Raw genomic sequence first — 18,147 nt, forward strand, 5'->3', positions numbered from 1 at the left:
ATATGGACCAGACTATAGTCTGTCATCAAGTTCATATTCAGTAGCTTTATCATGAGTTTACACGAAACGCCTAAAAAAAATTATGACGATTTTAGTCCTTGAGAGTAACCGTTAGGGGCGCTGTACAATCACTTAGGAGCACGCCTAATGTAAACTCACGGTAAGCACACAGAAATACGAACTAAATACTGTCCCATTCGTCGGCTAGATTTGGCCCCGAAAACTTTTAAAATACCCACCCCTATACTAAACGCTCGCGCGAGTGGAAGGCATAGTGAACGTCAGGGTATCATTAACGAAGTACTGATCCTGCTCCTCTTCATCAGGCAAATAGTATCCATAACTACCGTCATTTGACTCGGTGTCGGCGTGAGGGTTCTTTGGCAACTGGCAGTTGTAGTCCTCCCATCGGTGTTCCGGAGATTTTCTCCGTTTCGCAAACAACATGGATCCGTCGAACGCGTATTCGTCGTCGAAATGCAATACTGCGTCGTCGTAGAAGTAGTTTTCTACGCGTTTGTTGGCTGTGTTCCTGGAATAGGAATGGGGTGGTTAGAAGGTTGACAATATTTTGAAGAAAACATAATGACAATGCACTGATGTATCTATTTCTTGAAGCACCAGTGCGTCCATAAATTATGGTTATAGAGTCTAACCTCAGAATACGGAACAAGTATTCTGAGAGTCTAACACAGATATCGAATTAAACTTAAAGAAAGGCAGCCTATGTAGTTGGAGTTGGGGCGATGTTGCAACAAGTGGTGGATGTGCTGTGATTGTACCTAAATGGGCTATCAACCTACCTTGTTATGTTCTGGAGTAGTTCCTCACTTTTCTAGAGGCAAGGAGAGGCTGAAAATAGTGTGTCTCTAAGGGGAAAGGAGACGCTGCAATATTTCTGATGTGGGCACCTTCCTAGCTATGTTTTGCAGCAGTTTCTTCCTCCTCTGAGAGGATAGGGAAATTTGAAGCTGGTGTAACCTTAAACTTCTGATGTCAGCACCTTTTTAGCTACGTTTTGGTGCAGTTCATGTTATGTTTTTGGAGCAGTTCCTGCTGTTTTGGAGCAGTTCCTATTATGGTTTGAAGCAGCTATATTTTGGAGCAGTTTCTGCTCTGTTTTGGAGCAGTTCCTGCTTTAATTTCAAGCAGCAGTTGCTGTTTTGTTCTGGAGCATTTTCTCTCTTCTTTGAGGCAATATCAGAAGCTGAAAATGGCGGAAGCTTAACTCTAAGTACCTAGCTATATTCTTGAGCAGCTTCTTCCTCGCATAAGACGACTTCTCGGAGTCGTAGTCGTCGACGAGCGGGTCGCGGCTGCGCGCGGCGCGCGACCACAGCGACGACGGCGGCGACTCGCGCGGCGCCGACGCGCGGTACCCGAGTAGTTGCTCGTTGTTGAGGTGTCTTATGTAGGTGGAATAGGGGCGATTTTGCAACGAAAATGTCTGATTTACTGTCGAATGTACTACACTGATGTGGGCACCTTCCTAGCTATGTTTTGCAGCAGTTTCTTCCTTCTCTGAGTGGATGGGGAAGTTTGAAGCTGGTGTGACCTTAAACTTTTGATGTCAGCACCTTTTTAGCTACGTTTTGGTGCAGTTCATGTTATGTTTTTGTAGCAGTTCCTGCTGTTTTGGAGCAGTTCCTATTATGGTTTGAAGCAGCTATATTTTGGAGCAGTTTCTGCTCTGTTTTGGAGCAGTTCCTGCTTTGATTTGGAGCAGCAGTTCCTGCTTTATTCTGGAGCATTTTCTCTCTTCTCTGAGGAGACACCAGAAGCTGAAAATGGCGCTAGCTTCAATTTAAGATACTATCACGTACCTAGCTATATTCTTGAGCAGCTTCTTCCTGGCGTAGGACGACTTCTCGGAGTCGTAGTCGTTGACGAGCGGGTCGCGGCTGCGCGCGGCGCGCGACCACAGCGACGACGGCGGCGACTCGCGCGGCGCCGACGCGCGGTACCCGAGTAGTTGCTCGTTGTTGAGGTGTCTTATGTAGGTGGAATAGGGGCGATTTTGCAATGAAAATGGCTGATGTGCTGTCGAATGTACCTGGATGGGGCATAAACTTACCTTGGTATGTTCTGGAGCAGTTCCTTGCTTCTCTGAGGGAATAGGCGAAGCTGCAAATGGTGTGACCTTAAGTTTCTTAACAGGTCACCTATCTTGCTTTGTTTTGGAGGAGTTTCTCCCTCCTTTGAGGAGATTGGATTAGCTGAAACTGGTGTGTCCCTAAAATTTCTGATAAGATAATTTACCTGTGTAGTCTAGTAGTTCCTCTATTTTCTGAGGGGAAAGCCGGAAGGAAACTGTCGCTATCGCTTGCGTCTATCATATGAGCACTTTCTTAGCTGTCTGTAGCAGTTTCTTCTTCCTTCGAGGAAATGGGAGAAGCTGGAACTGGTGTGGTCTTACATAAGTATAATATTCTGATGTCAGCACCATTCTAGCGCTGTTCTAGAACAGTTTCTGTCTCCTCTGAGGGGATAGGAGACTTTTCCACTGGCGCTATCTTATACCTATGGTATAGGTACGTACCTAACTATATTCTTGAGCAGTTTCTTTTTCCTTTGAGGAGATTGGAAACTACGACTGGGGCTACCTTGACTCCATGCTGTGAGCATGTACCTACCTAGCTATATTCTTGAGCAGCTTCTTCCTGGCGTAGGACGACTTCTCGGAGTCGTAGTCGTCGACGAGCGGGTCGCGGCTGCGCGCGGCGCGCGACCACAGCGACGACGGCGGCGACTCGCGCGGCGCCGACGCGCGGTACCCGAGTAGTTGTTAGTTCAGGTGTCTTATGTAGGTGGAATAGGGGCGATTTTGCAACGAAAATGGCTGATGTGCTGTTGACGGTACCTGAATGGGGGAACAACTTACCTTGCTATGTTCTGGAGTAGTTCCTCACTTCTCTAGAGGCAAGGAGAAGCTGCAACTAGTGTGTCCCTAAGGGGAAACGAGACGCTGCAAAATTGCTGATGAGGTCGTCTTCCTAGCTATGTCTTGGAGCAGTTCCTTACTTCTTTGAGAGGATAGGGGAAGAAGTTGGTGTGATCTTAAACTTTTGATGACAGCACCTTCCTAGCTACGTTTTGGACCAGTTCCTGTTATGTTTTGGAGCAGTTCCTGCTGTTTTGGAGCAGTTCCTATTATGGTTTGAAGCAGCTATATTTTGGAGCAGATTCTGCTGTTTTGGAGCAGTTCCTGCTTTGATTTGGAGCAGCAGTTCCTGCTTTGTTCTGGAGCATTTTCTCTCTTCTCTGAGGCAATATCAGAAGCTGAAAATGGCGCAAGCTTAATTCTATGTACCTAGCTATATTCTTGAGCAGCTTCTTCCTGGCGTAGGACGACTTCTCGGAGTCGTAGTCGTCGACGAGCGGGTCGCGGCTGCGCGCGGCGCGCGACCACAGCGACGACGGCGGCGACTCGCGCGGCGCCGACGCGCGGTACCCGAGTAGTTGCTCGTTATTGTTGTACCTGGATAAGGAAGACATTTTATAGCCCGTTTAGGCTGTATGCCAGTTCCCAAAGGTTCCAAGGGAGGCGCTAAGACCTTTAAAGGGGGGCGCGGGCCATCCATGTAGGTATTAAAAAACCTGCGACCTCTGAAAGAATACTTTTTAGACTGCTCAATACGACCAATAATCTGGACTGGAGGATGGGGGGCGTGGATATTTATATGGCGCGTCTCAAATAACTTAGAGAGCTCCTGGCTGTATGCTAAAACTTGAGAGATTGCACCGAGCGATCGCGCGAATCCCATCTGCGTCTGCGTCACATAGCGGTGCTCAAAACGCGCGTCGATCGCGCGTGCAAAACAATACAAAGAGATGTGACTGTAGCAGATACTATGTACACTTTATTGACACACAGTCGTCTTTTGATTTAGCAAAGGATAAGATATTTTATAATAGTTAACGTAGTCAGTAGTCATCAATGTGTAATAAATTTCAATTTCTTTGGACCTAATGTTAAGGTAACTAATTGGTGACTAGTCTAATGAAATGGGCTTAAGGATTAGTGGTTCTAATGGTGTTCACAAACTACTAATGCTTATTCTATAATATTGTGCATCTGTGTGTCCCAAACGCTTACTACGTAAATATACATAAACATCACATTAATAATCATATTCGTATCTACAAACAACATAGCGGAAGCATGAAATTAGAAAAGTAAAAATTTAATACAAAATTGTCTGGTAAATATTAGGTATACATAGCGAATGCTAAGCTAGCTTTTTTAAATTTTTCTTGTGTCACAGCAGCTTAGCAGAAAAAAAATAACAAAAATGACGAAGCTTTGCGTGTGTCACAGCAGCATTAGCATGAGATCAACAGAAAGAAACACAATTTAACGTAAATAAAATTGGTTTGTGATAGATATTTCTCTGACATACGAGATTTTTTGTGTGATACATTTAAACAAAGTTAGAAGAAAATGGGCAAAGTAACGAATAGTGCTTATACACAAAGCATAAGTGTTGTTTGCAAATACATCCACATACCTGATATCATACATCATCATGCCCTTACGTAGCTGTTCCCGTCTCTTAGCGACCATCTCCCTAAAATCTTCAGGATCGAACTGGAAGTCGTTCCTCGCGTTCATATACAGGTATCCCGACGCAGAATTCAGTCTTAGGGATTGGGAGCGATCTTTGGAGGACGACTTTTCGATATACCGGGGAATGCTGCCAAGTTCCCGGTACGCTTTGGATTTTATGTGCTTTATGTTGGTGGGAGGCACTGGTGACAGCGGGTCCCGGTAGGGGGCGTTGGATCTGAAATGAAGGGGGTTTTGGAGACTACGAAGGTTGGGGTGAGCAGACGATATAGTGTAAAGAATGTAAAATTGATATTTGGTCGAATCACTTTTCATGAAGATCAAGCGGCGTCTTTGCTCAAGTCAATTTTCATGATAGTGATCAAGAGGCGTATGACGAACGGTGAGTATACTCAATAAATTGTTTTAAAAATCTTTACATTACTAAACTGTAGTAAGTACTGAATAGTGGCACACACAGAATGGCGTCTTGAAACGGTAAAATTAACTTCACCGAATCCAAGAGAAAAACAGTATCAAGTACCGTGTTTTATTGCGCAATTTATTTTTTATTGCCAGGATCAAATCTCATTCAGTGATTTAGTTGTCATAAAAATATTTTCAGTTCTTATTTACCTATATGAGAATTTTCTATTAAAGTCAAAGTATATCATCTGCTCATTCATTCCGGATAACTATATTATATTATAGGGGCTCACACAGGGCACTAAAACATAACCACACAGTATCACAAACACTAAACTTGATTATTATGATAGTCTTTTTGTCATAGGTCAACATCTAAAACTAAATGATTTCTAGTTTCTATTCACAATTGGTTTTATCTACATTTTCTTTACATTCAATTGTTAGTTCTGGATTTTTACAAAGTGGTCAGTGTCGCGACCACCGACTATCACTACCACCAAAGGAAGTGGTGAGCCACCGGCTGTGGTCCGTGGTCTATTTGGGCGGAGTCTTAGGCCTTACTTTAACCGTAACTGGTGATATTTGTACAGAGTTTGACAGACTTGACGCTTGTTATAATTAAAGTCAGGTGGTGCAACCCAGCCTTACGCCCGTATTCACAAACGATACTTGCTAAATGAAGCAGCAAATCGGACGCACAACGTTGAATGGAACTGTGTGATTGTTTGTCACCCTGTGCGTCCACGCGTACTGTGAGACCTTGTAGTAATTTTTGTGAATACGGGCGTTAGTGTTCGTTGGCCGTTGCCCAGCGGTGGGCACTGAGTATTGTTGTCTAGCGGTGGGCACTGAGTATTGATGTCTAGCGGTGGGCACTGAGTATTGATGTCTAGCGGTGGGCTATGTGTCGTTGCCCAGTGATGGGCACTGAGTATTGTCGCCCAGCGGTGGGCAGTGGGCACTCACTTGTTGGCGCCCCAGCAGCCGCAAGAGCAGCTGCAGACGCTGGGCGCGTACTCCTCGTCCACGTACAGCGGCATCACCGACGCGTCGCCTGCAACAAGTATATTAAGTAACGCCAGCTATTGCTTGCCATGTTGCCATTTCGATTGATGATATCCTCATACTAAAAATTATTATAGAAAAAAAAAAATTAAGACTAGCGGCCGCCCGCAACTTCGTACGCGTGACTTAGGGGTGGAGTTTCGTAAAATCCTTTCTTAGCGGATGCCTACGTCATAACATCTGCCTGCATGCCAAATTTCAGCCCGATCCGTCCAGTGGTTTGGGCTGTGCGTTGATAGATCACTATGTCAGTCAGTCACCTTTGAGTTATATATTTAGATACCTAGCTTTCAGCCCGCGGTTTCGCCCGCGTGCCATTTTATCTGTCACAGAAAAACGTTATCGCGCGCGTCCCTGTTTCAAAAACCGGGAGAAAAACTATCCTATGTCCTTTCCCGGGACTCAAACTATCTCTATGCCAAATTTTATCAAAATAGGTGGTTTAGGCATGAAAGCGACACAGACAGAGTTACTTTCGCATTTGTAATATTAGTACCTACCTAAGGATTAAATTGGTTTTCGTCAAATTAATAATGATAACCATTTCAAATGACCTTCTCATTGTATCAGGGTTGTGCTATGGACAGGTCAAACTATATCTCTGGTTCTCTACGAGACTCGCACATTCTGCATCCCAGTAATATTTTAAGTAAAAAAAGCACAGTATAATATGAGGGATGAATGAGTGAATAGGTAGGTATACAAGGATGTATGGATGTATCGCGACTATACGGCAATATCAAGTGGCTAAAAAAATTGCGCCAAGAAAAAGTGCTAATGTGTAAAAAAAAAGACTATCTTTGCATGATAATCCTTCTCCCATCTCTTCTTATTCAGAAAGTGTTTGTTTAATAACCTTGTGGTCGCTGGCGGTTGTCGGCAGGCAGCCTTGTGCCGCGTGATACGCCGCGTAACACCGCGCCATCCGCCGTGATGACGTCACCTTCCAACCGCACTGCCACTTGCTGCGCCTGCGAGCGAACACATTAACAATCATTATCTGCTGTTTGTATCCTTAATAAATAAAAATAAAATAAAATGGCATAGCCTTTTTGGCCTTGCTCCAAAAAGTGGGAAGCCTACTTCAAGATACTTTTGGTTGCATCAGACTTGATGGCGGTCAGGTCGAAGGCAGAAGCTTGCTTCACCCGGAATTGTCTTCCTCAACTCTCAAAGAATCTAGAAGTTTCGCTCAGAACTGTCTTCTCCAACCACTGGGGAATTAAGTTGTGGCAATAATAAAAATCTAGACCTGTTCCTGTGGGAATGAGAAGTCTCTAAGTTATCTGTTCTTGGTGGAAGTGTCTCCCACCAGTTCCTGGGTCCGCAAGTACAGTTTCTTTGCAGCGGACACTAAATGACCTGATTATGTCGCTGTGGTGGTGAGAAGTCTCTAGACCTTCTCCTGTAGCAATAAGAAGTCTCTGTTGACCTGTTCCAGTGGAAATGGATCAGTCTATGTTCCTGTGGGACCACCAGCTTCTTTGCAGTAGAGACTAAATGTCCTGATGGTGCTGATGTGTCAATGTGAAATCCCTACTGGCTGGTTCCTGTTGGTATACATGAGTCTTCTTATTCCTGTAGCAATGTCCTCACCTGCTCCTGGGCCGCTTGTCTACCTTGGAGACTAAATGACTTCATGATGTAGCTGTCCTGACCTATTCCTCTTAGATATGCATTAGCCCCCTTATTCCTGTGGAGTCCTAGTCCTCACCTGCTCCTGCGCCTGCTGGTCGCGCTTCTCGTCCTCCGTGTTCATGGTGACGAAGCGCAGCACGAGCAGGTTGAGGCAGGCGGCCACGATGGCCAGCCCGAACAGGATGAAGATGAGCGCGAACATCACGTACGACGGCTTGCGGTTGAGGCGTGATCCTTGCAGTGAGGGACCAAAGGAACCAAGGACGGTAGAAGATAGAGGCTTGCTCAAATAGGGAGAAAGCAAGGAACCAAGGTCGATAAGAGACAGGTTTGCTTCGATAAAGAGGAAGCACACCTTGAGAGAAGACCTGTGTAACCCCTTCAGGGTTACACTCAGTTGTGATGGCATACAGTAGGATGTAGGGCAGTGTGTCAGTCTCCTCTGCAAAAGGGAGAAAGCCCACCACGAGAAACTCTTGGCTGCAGCTCATGTCATAGAAAGTGAAGATCAGGCAGGCTGAAGACAGAAGCGACCTTCATACAGGACTGTCAACTGCAGAGGAATCTAGGAGCAAGCCTCAAGACCAGAGTAATCTAGAAGCGAACTCAGTCTCTTGCTCAAGTACAAAGGAATCAAGCTGTAGCAATGGTAAGTACCTATCTAGACGCATTCCTGTGAATATGATGACCTTCTCACCTGTTCTTGGACCAGCTGGTTCTCTGCAGTGGGTGTGAGAAGTCTCTAGACCTTCTCCTGTGGGAATAAGAAGTCTCTTGTTGACCTGTTCCTATGGATTTGCATTAGCCCCCTTATTCCTGTGGAGTCCTAGTCCTCACCTGTTCCTGCGCCTGCTGGTCGCGCTTCTCGTCCTCGGTGTTCATGGTGACGAAGCGCAGCACGAGCAGGTTGAGGCAGGCGGCCACGATGGCCAGCCCGAACAGGATGAAGATGAGCGCGAACATCACGTACGACGGCTTGCGGTTGGCGCGTGGTGTCTTGCAGCGAGGGACCAAAGGAACCAAGGGCGATAAGGGACGGAGACTTGCTCCAATAGCGAGGAACCAAGGGCGATAAGAGACAGGTTTGCTTCGATAAAGAGGAAAGACCCCCTTGAGAAAAGACCTATGTAACCCCTTCAGGGTTACACTCAGTTGTGACGGCATATAGTAGAATGTAGGGCAGTGTGTCAGTCTCCTCTGCAAAAGGGAGGAAGCGCACCACAAGAAACTCTTGGCTGCAGCTCATGTCATAGGAAGTGAAGGTCAGGCAGGCTGAAGACAGAAGCGACCTTCATACAGGACTGTCAACTGCAGAGGAATCTAGGAGCGTGCCTTAAGACCAGAGTAATCTAGAAGCGAGCTTCACCCAGTCTCTTGCTCAACTAAAAAGGAATCAAGCTGTAGCAATGGTAAGTATCTAGACGCATTCCTGTGAATATGATAACCTTCTCACCTGTTCTTGGACCAGCTGGTTCTCTGCAGTGCGTGTGAGAAGTCTCTAGACCTTCTCCTGTGGGAATAAGAAGTCTCTGTTGACCTGTTCCTGTGGAAATGGATCAGTCTTTGTTCCTGTGGGACCACCAGCTTCTTTGCAGTAGATACTAAATGTCCTGATGGTGCATCTGTGTCAATGTGAAGTTCCTACTGGCTGTTTCCTGTTGGAGTACACGAGTCTTCTTATTCCTGTGGCAATGTCCTCACCTGCTCCTGCGCCTGCTGGTCGCGCTTCTCGTCCTCGGTGTTCATGGTGACGAAGCGCAGCACGAGCAGGTTGAGGCAGGCGGCCACGATGGCCAGCCCGAACAGGATGAAGATGAGCGCGAACATCACGTACGACGGCTTGCGGTTGAGGCGTGGTGTCTGCAGTGAGGGACCAAAGGAACCAAGGACGGTAGACAGAAGCTTGGTTCAATAGGGAGGAAGCAAGGAACCAAGGGCGATAAGAGACAGGTTTGCTTCGATAGAGAGGAAGCCCACCTTGAGAGACCTCCAGAGAAGTGTAACCCCTTCAGGGTTACACTCAGTTGTGATGGCATGCGGTAGGATAATGGGAAGCCAGTCGCCAGTCTCTTCTGCAAGCAGCAGAAAGCCTACATTGAGATGCTCTTGGCTGCATCTTACTTGGTGGAAAGAAACTATCATACTGAAGGCAGGAGCGAGCGTCACCAACAACTCTGTTTCTCAACTCTTGAAGATTCTAGAAGCTAGCTTTAAACAGAACTGTCTTCCCCAGCCTCAGGGGAATCTACCTGTGTCATTGATTAGTCTCTAAACCTGTTCCTGTGGGAATGAGAGGGTTCTACTGACCAGTTCCTGTTGAAATGGATGTGTTCCCCTGTTCCTGTAGATATGCCAGCCCTCTCATTTGCTCCTGGGCCCTCTGTTCCTGTGGGACCGCCAACTCACCTGTTCCTGCGCCTGCTGGTCGCGCTTCTCGTCCTCGGTGTTCATGGTGACGAAGCGCAGCACGAGCAGGTTGAGGCAGGCGGCCACGATGGCCAGCCCGAACAGGATGAAGATGAGCGCGAACATCACGTACGACGGCTTGCGGTTGGGGCGTGGTGTCTTACAGAGACACTATGGTGTGATGAGGAGACTAAAGGAACCAGGGACGGTAAGAGACGGAGGCTTGCTCCAATAGGGAGGAAGCAAGGAACCAAGGACGATGAGATAGAGGTATGCTCCAACAGAGTGGAAATCCATCCCGAGAGAAGATCTGTTTAACACCTTCAGGGTTACACTGAGTCGTGAGTCGTAACACTCGTAACGGCATGCGTTAGTATAGAGAGCAGTGTGTCGGTCTCATTTGCAAAAGGGAGATAGCCCACCACGAGAAACTCTTGGCTGCAGCTCATGTCATAGAAAGTGACGATCAGGCAGGCTGACGAGAAGCGACCTTCATACGGGAGTGTCAACTACAGAGGAATGTAGGCCTTAAGAACAGAGTAATCTAGAAGCGAGCTTCATCCAGTCTCTTGCTCAACTACAGAGGAATCAAGCTGTAGCAATGATAAGTCACTAGATCGGCTCCTCCATCGGAATATAATCTTTGATCTGTTCTTGTACCAGCTGGTTCTCTGCAGTGAGTGTGAGAAGTCTCGAGACCTTCTCCTGTGGGAATAAGAAGTCTCTGTTGACCTGATCCTATGGATTTGCATTAGTCCCCTTATTCCTGTGGGATCACCAGCTCACCTGCTCCTGCGCCTGCTGGTCGCGCTTCTCATCCTCGGTGTTCATGGTGACGAAGCGCAGCACGAGCAGGTTGAGGCAGGCGGCCACGATGGCCAGCCCGAACAGGATGAAGATGAGCGCGAACATCACGTACGACGGCTTGCGGTTGAGCGCGTTGTCTCGCTGGAGAGCCACCATGTCGCCGAAACCTGGTGGTGGAAATTCAGAAGTGAATTTGGGAGATCAGAGAAATGCTTGACGCTCTGTTTCGCACGTACAGATTAGTGTCGCTTTAATTATGGATCAAATAAGGATTGATTCTACTGTTCAATCAATTGGCTGATTACTGATTTGTATGGAAAGGTAAGGAGGAATTGCTGCTCGGAAGGAAGCAATTTCACCTTAACTTCCTTTGGCGATTGGCCATACGCCACAAGCCTATACCGGATTCAATTTGGTCAACAAACTACTTATTATCATCTTAGAGCCATTTGGACATAATATGATACTGAGACAGTATGACTGTGGGGCACCGCGAGTAATTCAAACATAGCACCAAATATCCTAAGAACTGCAAAAGTAATGAAGTTTACGGAGTACCTTGAACAATCCTAGAGGAAATTCGGAGTTCGGCAGCGATATACAAAGAGCGGGGTAATCCATTACATGAGACGACTGATTCTCCTCATTATAAATCCTGGAGCTAGAAGACCGTCAGTATCTCTGGCCAGCAGAATGGTAAGCCACTCCGCATGACAGCATCACAGAACATAGTCTTAGGGCCGGTTGCAAATACCTTCATGTAGAAAAAAGACTCACCTATAGTGGTCAAGGTAATGAAGCAGTAATATACACTGTCAAAGTAACTCCATCCCTCGAACTTGGAGAAGGCCGCGGCGCCGCCCGCGATGGTCAGCGAAGACAGCGTCGTCACCACGCAGATCAGGTCCACCTCGGTCGCTTCACAATAGATGGCGCTAATACATGTATACTATGGACCACAGCGCTGCGCCTACAAACCTGCATCGCGGTATCGGAGTTTTTCGCCCTGACTAATTATAATAGAAAACCAATCCAACTGCTCGGAAGGAAGCAACTCCACTTTAGCTTCCTTTGGTGGCTGATCATATCCCTCAAGCCTATACCGGATTCTATGGAGGAACTTCAAGACTATTTGGACAACAAAATAATACAAGGTCATCTTAGAGTCATTTGGACATACTATGGTCTGCGACTGTGGGGCAGCGCATGTGATTCAAACATCCTAAGAACTAAAAAACTCCAGCGCCAAAGATCCCAAGAACTGCAAAAGTATCCAATGAAGTTCACGACAATATGTAGCTCTAAAAGTCCGCATGACAACATCACGGATAGATTTGCCTCAGTCTTCTTAAGGTCAATTTCTAGTAAGACACTCACCGATGGTGGTCAAGGTGATGAAGCAGTAGTATACACTGTCGAAATAGTTCCATCCCTCGAACTTGGAGAAGGCCGCGGCGCCGCCCGCGATGGTCAGCGAAAACAGCGTAGTCACCACGCAGATCAGGTCTACCTCGGTGTCTTCACAACAGATGGCGCTGATACATGTATACTATGGACCACAGCGCTGTGCCTACAAACCTGCATTGCGGTATCGGAGTTTTTCGGCCTGACTAAGTATAAATAGAAAACCAATCCAACTGCTCGGAAGGAAGCAATTCTACCCTAGTTTCGTTGGCTTTGGTGTTTGATCATATCACACTATACCGGATTCTAGGGAAGGAACTCAAGACTAGTTGGACTACCTACATATAACAAGGTAATCCTATAGCCATTTGGACATACTATTGTGGGGCAACGCATGTGGATTCAAATATCCTAAGAACTCCAAAACTCCAGCGCCAAAGATATTAAGAACTGCATAAGTGACTGGGTACCTACTCCAATGAAGTTCACGACAGTAGCTCTTCGTAGCAGATAAGTTGATGCTTCCAATTTGAATCCTCTCCGCATAACATCTCAGAACAGATTTACTCATAGTCCTAGGGCTGAGAAAAAAAGACTCACCGATGGTAGTCAAGGTGATGAAGCAGTAATAGACGCTATCGAAGTAACTCCATCCCTCGAACTTGGAGAAGGCCGCGGCGCCGCCCGCGATGGTCAGCGAAGACAGCGTCGTCACCACGCAGATCAGGTCCACCTCAGTGGCTTCACAACAGATGGCGCTGATACATGTATGCTATGGAACACAGCGCTGTGCCTACAATCCTGCATCGCGGTATCGGAGTTTTTCGCCCTGACTAAGTACATTATAGAAAACCAATCCAACTGCTCGGAAGGAAGCAATTCCACTTTAGCTTAACGCAAGACTATTTGGACAACAAACTACTTAAATACTAGTTCATCCTTGAGCCATTTGGAATTTTGGACATTATGGTCTGCGACTGTGGGCCAGCCCGAGTGATTTCAACATAAATATACTCCAGCACCAAAGATATTAAGAACAATTGCAAAAGTTACCATTAATGAAGTTCACGAGTGCCTTGAACAGGGATCAATCCTAGAGGAAATTCGGAGTTTGGCAGCGAAATACAAAGAGCGGGGTAATCCATCAGGTGTAATCCTCATTGTATCCTGGAGCTTAGAAGACCGTCTGTAGCTCTGGGCAGCAGATAATACTCCAATGGGAAGAGCCACTCTGCTTGACAGCATTACAGAACAGATTTGTTACTAGTCTTAAGACTGATTGCAACTACAGCACTCACCTATAGTGGTCAAGGTGATGAAGCAGTAATAAACACTATCGAAATAGCTCCATCCCTCGAACTTGGAGAAGGCTGCGGCGCCGCCCGCGATGGTCAGCGAAGACAGCGTCGTCACCACGCAGATTAGGTCCACCTCGGTGGCGTTGATTTGCTCGCACTCCATGGCTTTCTTTATTGACTTTATTATTACGCTGTGGACAATTTCAATATTTAAATCAAAGATGTAACGGCTAAATATTGTAATAATAAATAAATAAAATTCATAAGTTATTTCATCATCATCATTTCAGCCACAGGACGTCCACTGCTGAACAAAGGCCTCCCCTAATGACTTCGACATCGCATGGTTGATAGCGGCCGGCATCCAGCGCCTTCCTGCTACCTCTATCAGGTCGTCGGTCCACCTTGTTCCACGCTGCATTTTCCGGTACTACCGGTTTTTTTTCAAATAATATGTAGACTTATATAAAGCGTTTTTACAAGTTCCAATATAACTTAATCCTACCACTGTTACAGGAAAATAAAAGTGGACTAGAGCTGAGTAAATTTTAAATAATGCTAGAGTCCCAAAAATGGCACACCAAATAGTTTAGCAACAGACTGCTACAAAAAGTTGCAGTTTATTGGGACATACTTGGTGTCATTTACATAGATGACTTTTTTTCTTCTCTCAAGACAAAAACGGTCAATAAAGGTTATCTATTCATGCTTAGAAAAATTTTTGCTATAGGTATCTGTTTTTAAGAATCATGATATTTGTTTTTGTTAGGTTTTTAGTATTTCAATATACTAGACTAGAGTGAGTGTTAGTATTTAACCAAATATTCTTTATTAGTAACTTCATAAAGTTTAACTTAGATTCAAAGGTGTAAGGCGGTAAAATACTTATGACGATGGCACGGTCTTTATCAATATGGCATCTTTTACAGTAGTAGCAATTTTGCAACAAAAATGAAAACTTCGGAAGTGTCTTTACCTATCTTAGAATAGGCATAACACTGAAGAAAGATAATAAACACTATCGAAATAGCTCCGTATTCAGTATAAGTAAAACACTAGAATAATCTAAATTACCTGCTAAGCCTGTTAACCCGTTCACCGATGCTCTGGAACATGATGAGGCCGAGCGGGATGCCGACGATGGCGTAGAACATCGTGAACAGCTTGCCGCCGATCGTGGCTGGCGTCGAGTGACCGTAGCCTGTAGAAACATAGACAGATAATTAAATAAAACATCTTTAATGTACGCCACACAAGACAAGAAAGAAATATACACCACTAAATTTTTATCACCGAAAAATTTTTAACAGGTTAAGTAGAAACGTGTGAAAAATTTAAAGCAAAAGAAAAAGAAATGTTTTTCATAAAGTTAATTTTTTTATTAAATTTTCTTTAGTCCGTATTTTACGCGTCACAGCTGGGTCACTCCGTTGCTCGCTAGAGTAGTCGTACGCGCTCGCACGTTGCATCGATCTATCTGTCTCGCTCACGCCTCGAACACGCTTCCAGTGTTATTATTACATACTTAGCTAACTTAGACCATTTTGAATTCTAATAAGTGTTACATTATCGTACGTAAATAGTGCTAGCGACGCGTGTGTCAATAAACTACCAATTTTAGGAGGATATTTTGAGTCACTTTATTTTACTTTTTTTTTTGCACAAATGGGATCAGTATCAATAACTCATTACCCAGATTTTTTTTTTCCGGTGATTAAAATTTAGTGGTGTATAAAAGAGACTTTTGTCTGATAGACAACCTAAAGTAAAGGTCATAGCAGCCATATCAACTCGGAAAGGAATCAACATCGTATCGCCTTTTGCGAGCTGTCATCGCCTTACGCGCGCTGTCAACTGCAACGCGAGGCGTTTACGTTACGGTGCGGATAAGTGTATGTTGCAGTATATGGAGTTTCATACAAAGAATATACTGACCGCCTCGAGTTGATACGGTTACCCTTATATACCCTAATCCCTTTCCAGCTTGATAAATGTGCTATGTCCTTTGTTTACATGGAGGCTTGCTATGGAGTTGTAATATGGGCGACACTAGGTCAATAGTGCCAGCAATGGACTACCAGTAGGAGGAAAACTAGTTTACTGTGTTGAATCCACTTGTAATACAGTTATTTTTTAAAAAGTTAGTAGGTATTCACAAAAGCTTTGGCATGGCATTCTCAGTTCAAAACAAACTTTTTGACTTTATGGATTCTCACTTAATTTGAATGAAATAAAAGTAGAACATAATTTTTTCAGTAGCAATAACAAAACCACTTAGCCATACATTTTTTTTTGTTTACAAGACCAATAACATTGCATAAAATGTAAGTCAAAGTACGTCAATATTTAAAAAAACATACCAATCGTTGTAAGCACGGTAGTGGCATAGTAGAAGGCCCCAGTGAACTTCCATTGTTGACCGGCTTTGTGTGGCTCCGACTTCAGGACCACTGTTTCCATCACACGGAAGTCCTCTTCCGTGATGTTGTATTTTCTTATGATAATGCCTTCGATTGCTGTAACGTAATGGAATAAGTTCGGTCAGAAATTGAAATAACATTATTGCATAAAAAATCTTAATCAATCAATATTCAGAGTTGAAAATACAATTATTTTTTAATAACAAGGCTAAAGGTTTTTTTTAAATTATAACAAATGAAATCTTCATAATCTTTTGTTTTTAAACAACAACCAATAAATTGGTGCCAATATTATTGTAGTTTTTACAAACAATTGAATTAATACTTACAGGTCTAGATTAACAAATATTATAAAGGCTTTATTACTCATTAAATTACAAAACAAAGGCAAACAAAGGCAAAGGTATTTTGATTTAATATAGGCCAATGTGATTATCTCACCTTGCAGCACCTCAAATCTGTGTCGTTCAGTGGTAGACTCCAAGGCATCAAAAACTGCTGCACCCACTAGCAAATAGGTAAATGTGCACACAATTAACGATAGAGTGCGGACATTTTGCTTCTTCATCACTGCCGAGGGCTACCCCGGCCTTAGGGCGTAAGGCCCAGGTAAATCCCACTTTATTGTTGTCCCAATCAGTCAATAAACACCATATTGTCTTATGTTTAATACTTATTTTCGATGCTAAGTCACCATTGCAGCTTCCGTACAACAAGGTTCACAAACATTCAAATTCGGAACTCATTTTGGGGCTACGTTCAACATACAGCCTCACAATCAGGCTAGCTAGTAATAGATGATATGCTTTCCAGCTTTTTTCTTATAATTTAGAATTTCTTTAGTCAGGTAATCTGATCTCCATTGTAAAATCACAACTGGCAGTTTGTTTATATTACGGGAAAAACTCATAAAAACTGTTTTTATGAATGAAATTCTATCCATAAATTGATCCCCATGAAGGAAGTCATAATTTAGACAATTTGGCTATTTATTTAGGTTTGTTTTGGCATATCTCCATTAGATTACTGTATCACTGTTGCACCCATGCAATATATTTTACACAACTGGTTTGGCAGCAGAATATCACCTGCAAAGAGCAAAAAATTTCCATTGTTGAGTGAAGAGACCTAATTTGAAAAATAAAAACAATTGCCAAGATTATGTACTGGCCAGAAATGACAGTAAATATCGCGAAGTTAGAACAATAAATTCGAAATTCAAACAAAGAACTTACCATTCCAAGTGACAATCGCAGCAGCAAACTTTGCAGTTAATTTCTCAATCCGGCACCGTGAACGGCATTTATAAATATTTAATTATCTGCAAAGCTGTACATATCCTAAAAATAACATCGTGCTTCTTGTCCGCATTCACGTCCATAGGTCAACGCACACGCCACCGTACGTAACTGGGTCAAATGTTATGACGATTATTTTTAATGAAAACAGCTAGAGTATCGTTCCTAATTACTTCTATTACGACATGGAAGGTCACAACTAGAAAATAAACGGCAGAATGAGATTAAATTTAATTAATTTCCAGTTTCTATCCTATGCGGTATTCTGTCACGCACCACCTAGTTTTTTGTCCTGCCGATCACTCGCACACTTAAATTGTCCATTACGGGGGAATAGTTATCTCACTATCATCTTGATAAAACAATATTACATGATTTACATAATTGCATTTGTTAAAAATAACAAAAAATATTATCAGTGAACAGTTTTCCTGCACTTCCTTGACCTGGCTTTGTGTTGCAAGGTTAAAAAAACACCCTGTGACGTAAATTCATTTTCAGTCACAGATTAAATACATGCATAAGATGAATTTTTGTAGAGTAGCTATCAAGATAAGTAATTTCATCTGATAATACACACTTATTTAGAATGTAGAATACAAGTTTACCATTCAAAGTATCTAAGATTTCAATATTTTATGTCATACAAATGTTCCATAATATGGCAGCACTGAATTCTGCAGAAAAAGCAGGGTGGTTTCGTGGTGTTTACTCTCAGTTCTAAAGGCTGTGGATAGAGGGCATTAAAACCACATTATGATTATGCTGTCTGTTGCAGGAAGATTCTGGGTGGTTCTGGTACTATCTCGAATCATCTCGAATTCATTGGATCTTAT

At 43.9% G+C, this 18,147-nt stretch overlaps 1 protein-coding gene across 1 annotated transcript; it reads right to left on the bottom strand.

Annotated features, from left to right (window-relative positions):
- Window positions 1-1,666: 1,666 nt before the first annotated feature.
- On the bottom strand, window positions 1,667-17,756 carry LOC135084076 (potassium channel subfamily K member 3-like). Its single transcript, XM_063978818.1, has 13 exons — window positions 17,249-17,756; window positions 16,455-17,101; window positions 15,954-16,109; window positions 14,668-14,794; window positions 13,594-13,784; window positions 10,871-11,058; window positions 6,897-7,011; window positions 5,942-6,029; window positions 4,509-4,784; window positions 3,311-3,478; window positions 2,075-2,233; window positions 1,824-1,991; window positions 1,667-1,763 (listed from the first exon to the last, which is right to left on the bottom strand). The coding sequence occupies exons 2-13, from the start codon at window positions 16,579-16,581 to the stop codon at window positions 1,667-1,669; spliced, it is 1,860 nt and encodes a 619-aa protein (XP_063834888.1). The 5' UTR covers window positions 16,582-17,101; window positions 17,249-17,756.
- Between the last annotated feature and the right edge of the window lie 391 nt (window positions 17,757-18,147).

This window comes from Ostrinia nubilalis, chromosome 25, assembly GCF_963855985.1.
Source record: "Ostrinia nubilalis chromosome 25, ilOstNubi1.1, whole genome shotgun sequence".
Classification (NCBI taxonomy): Eukaryota; Metazoa; Arthropoda; class Insecta; order Lepidoptera; family Crambidae; genus Ostrinia; species Ostrinia nubilalis.

Coding starts and splice junctions, on each gene's coding strand:
- LOC135084076 (XM_063978818.1), bottom strand. CDS start 16,581: ATGAAGAAGCAAAATGTCCGCACTCTATCGTTAATTGTGTGCACATTT. Junction 14,795..15,953: donor TACCGTGCTTACAACGATTG/GTATGTTTTTTT, acceptor ATGTTTCTACAG/GCTACGGTCACTCGACGCCA. Junction 2,234..3,310: donor CTGCTCAAGAATATAGCTAG/GTACATAGAATT, acceptor CAGAAATTTTAG/GGACACACCAGTTTCAGCTA.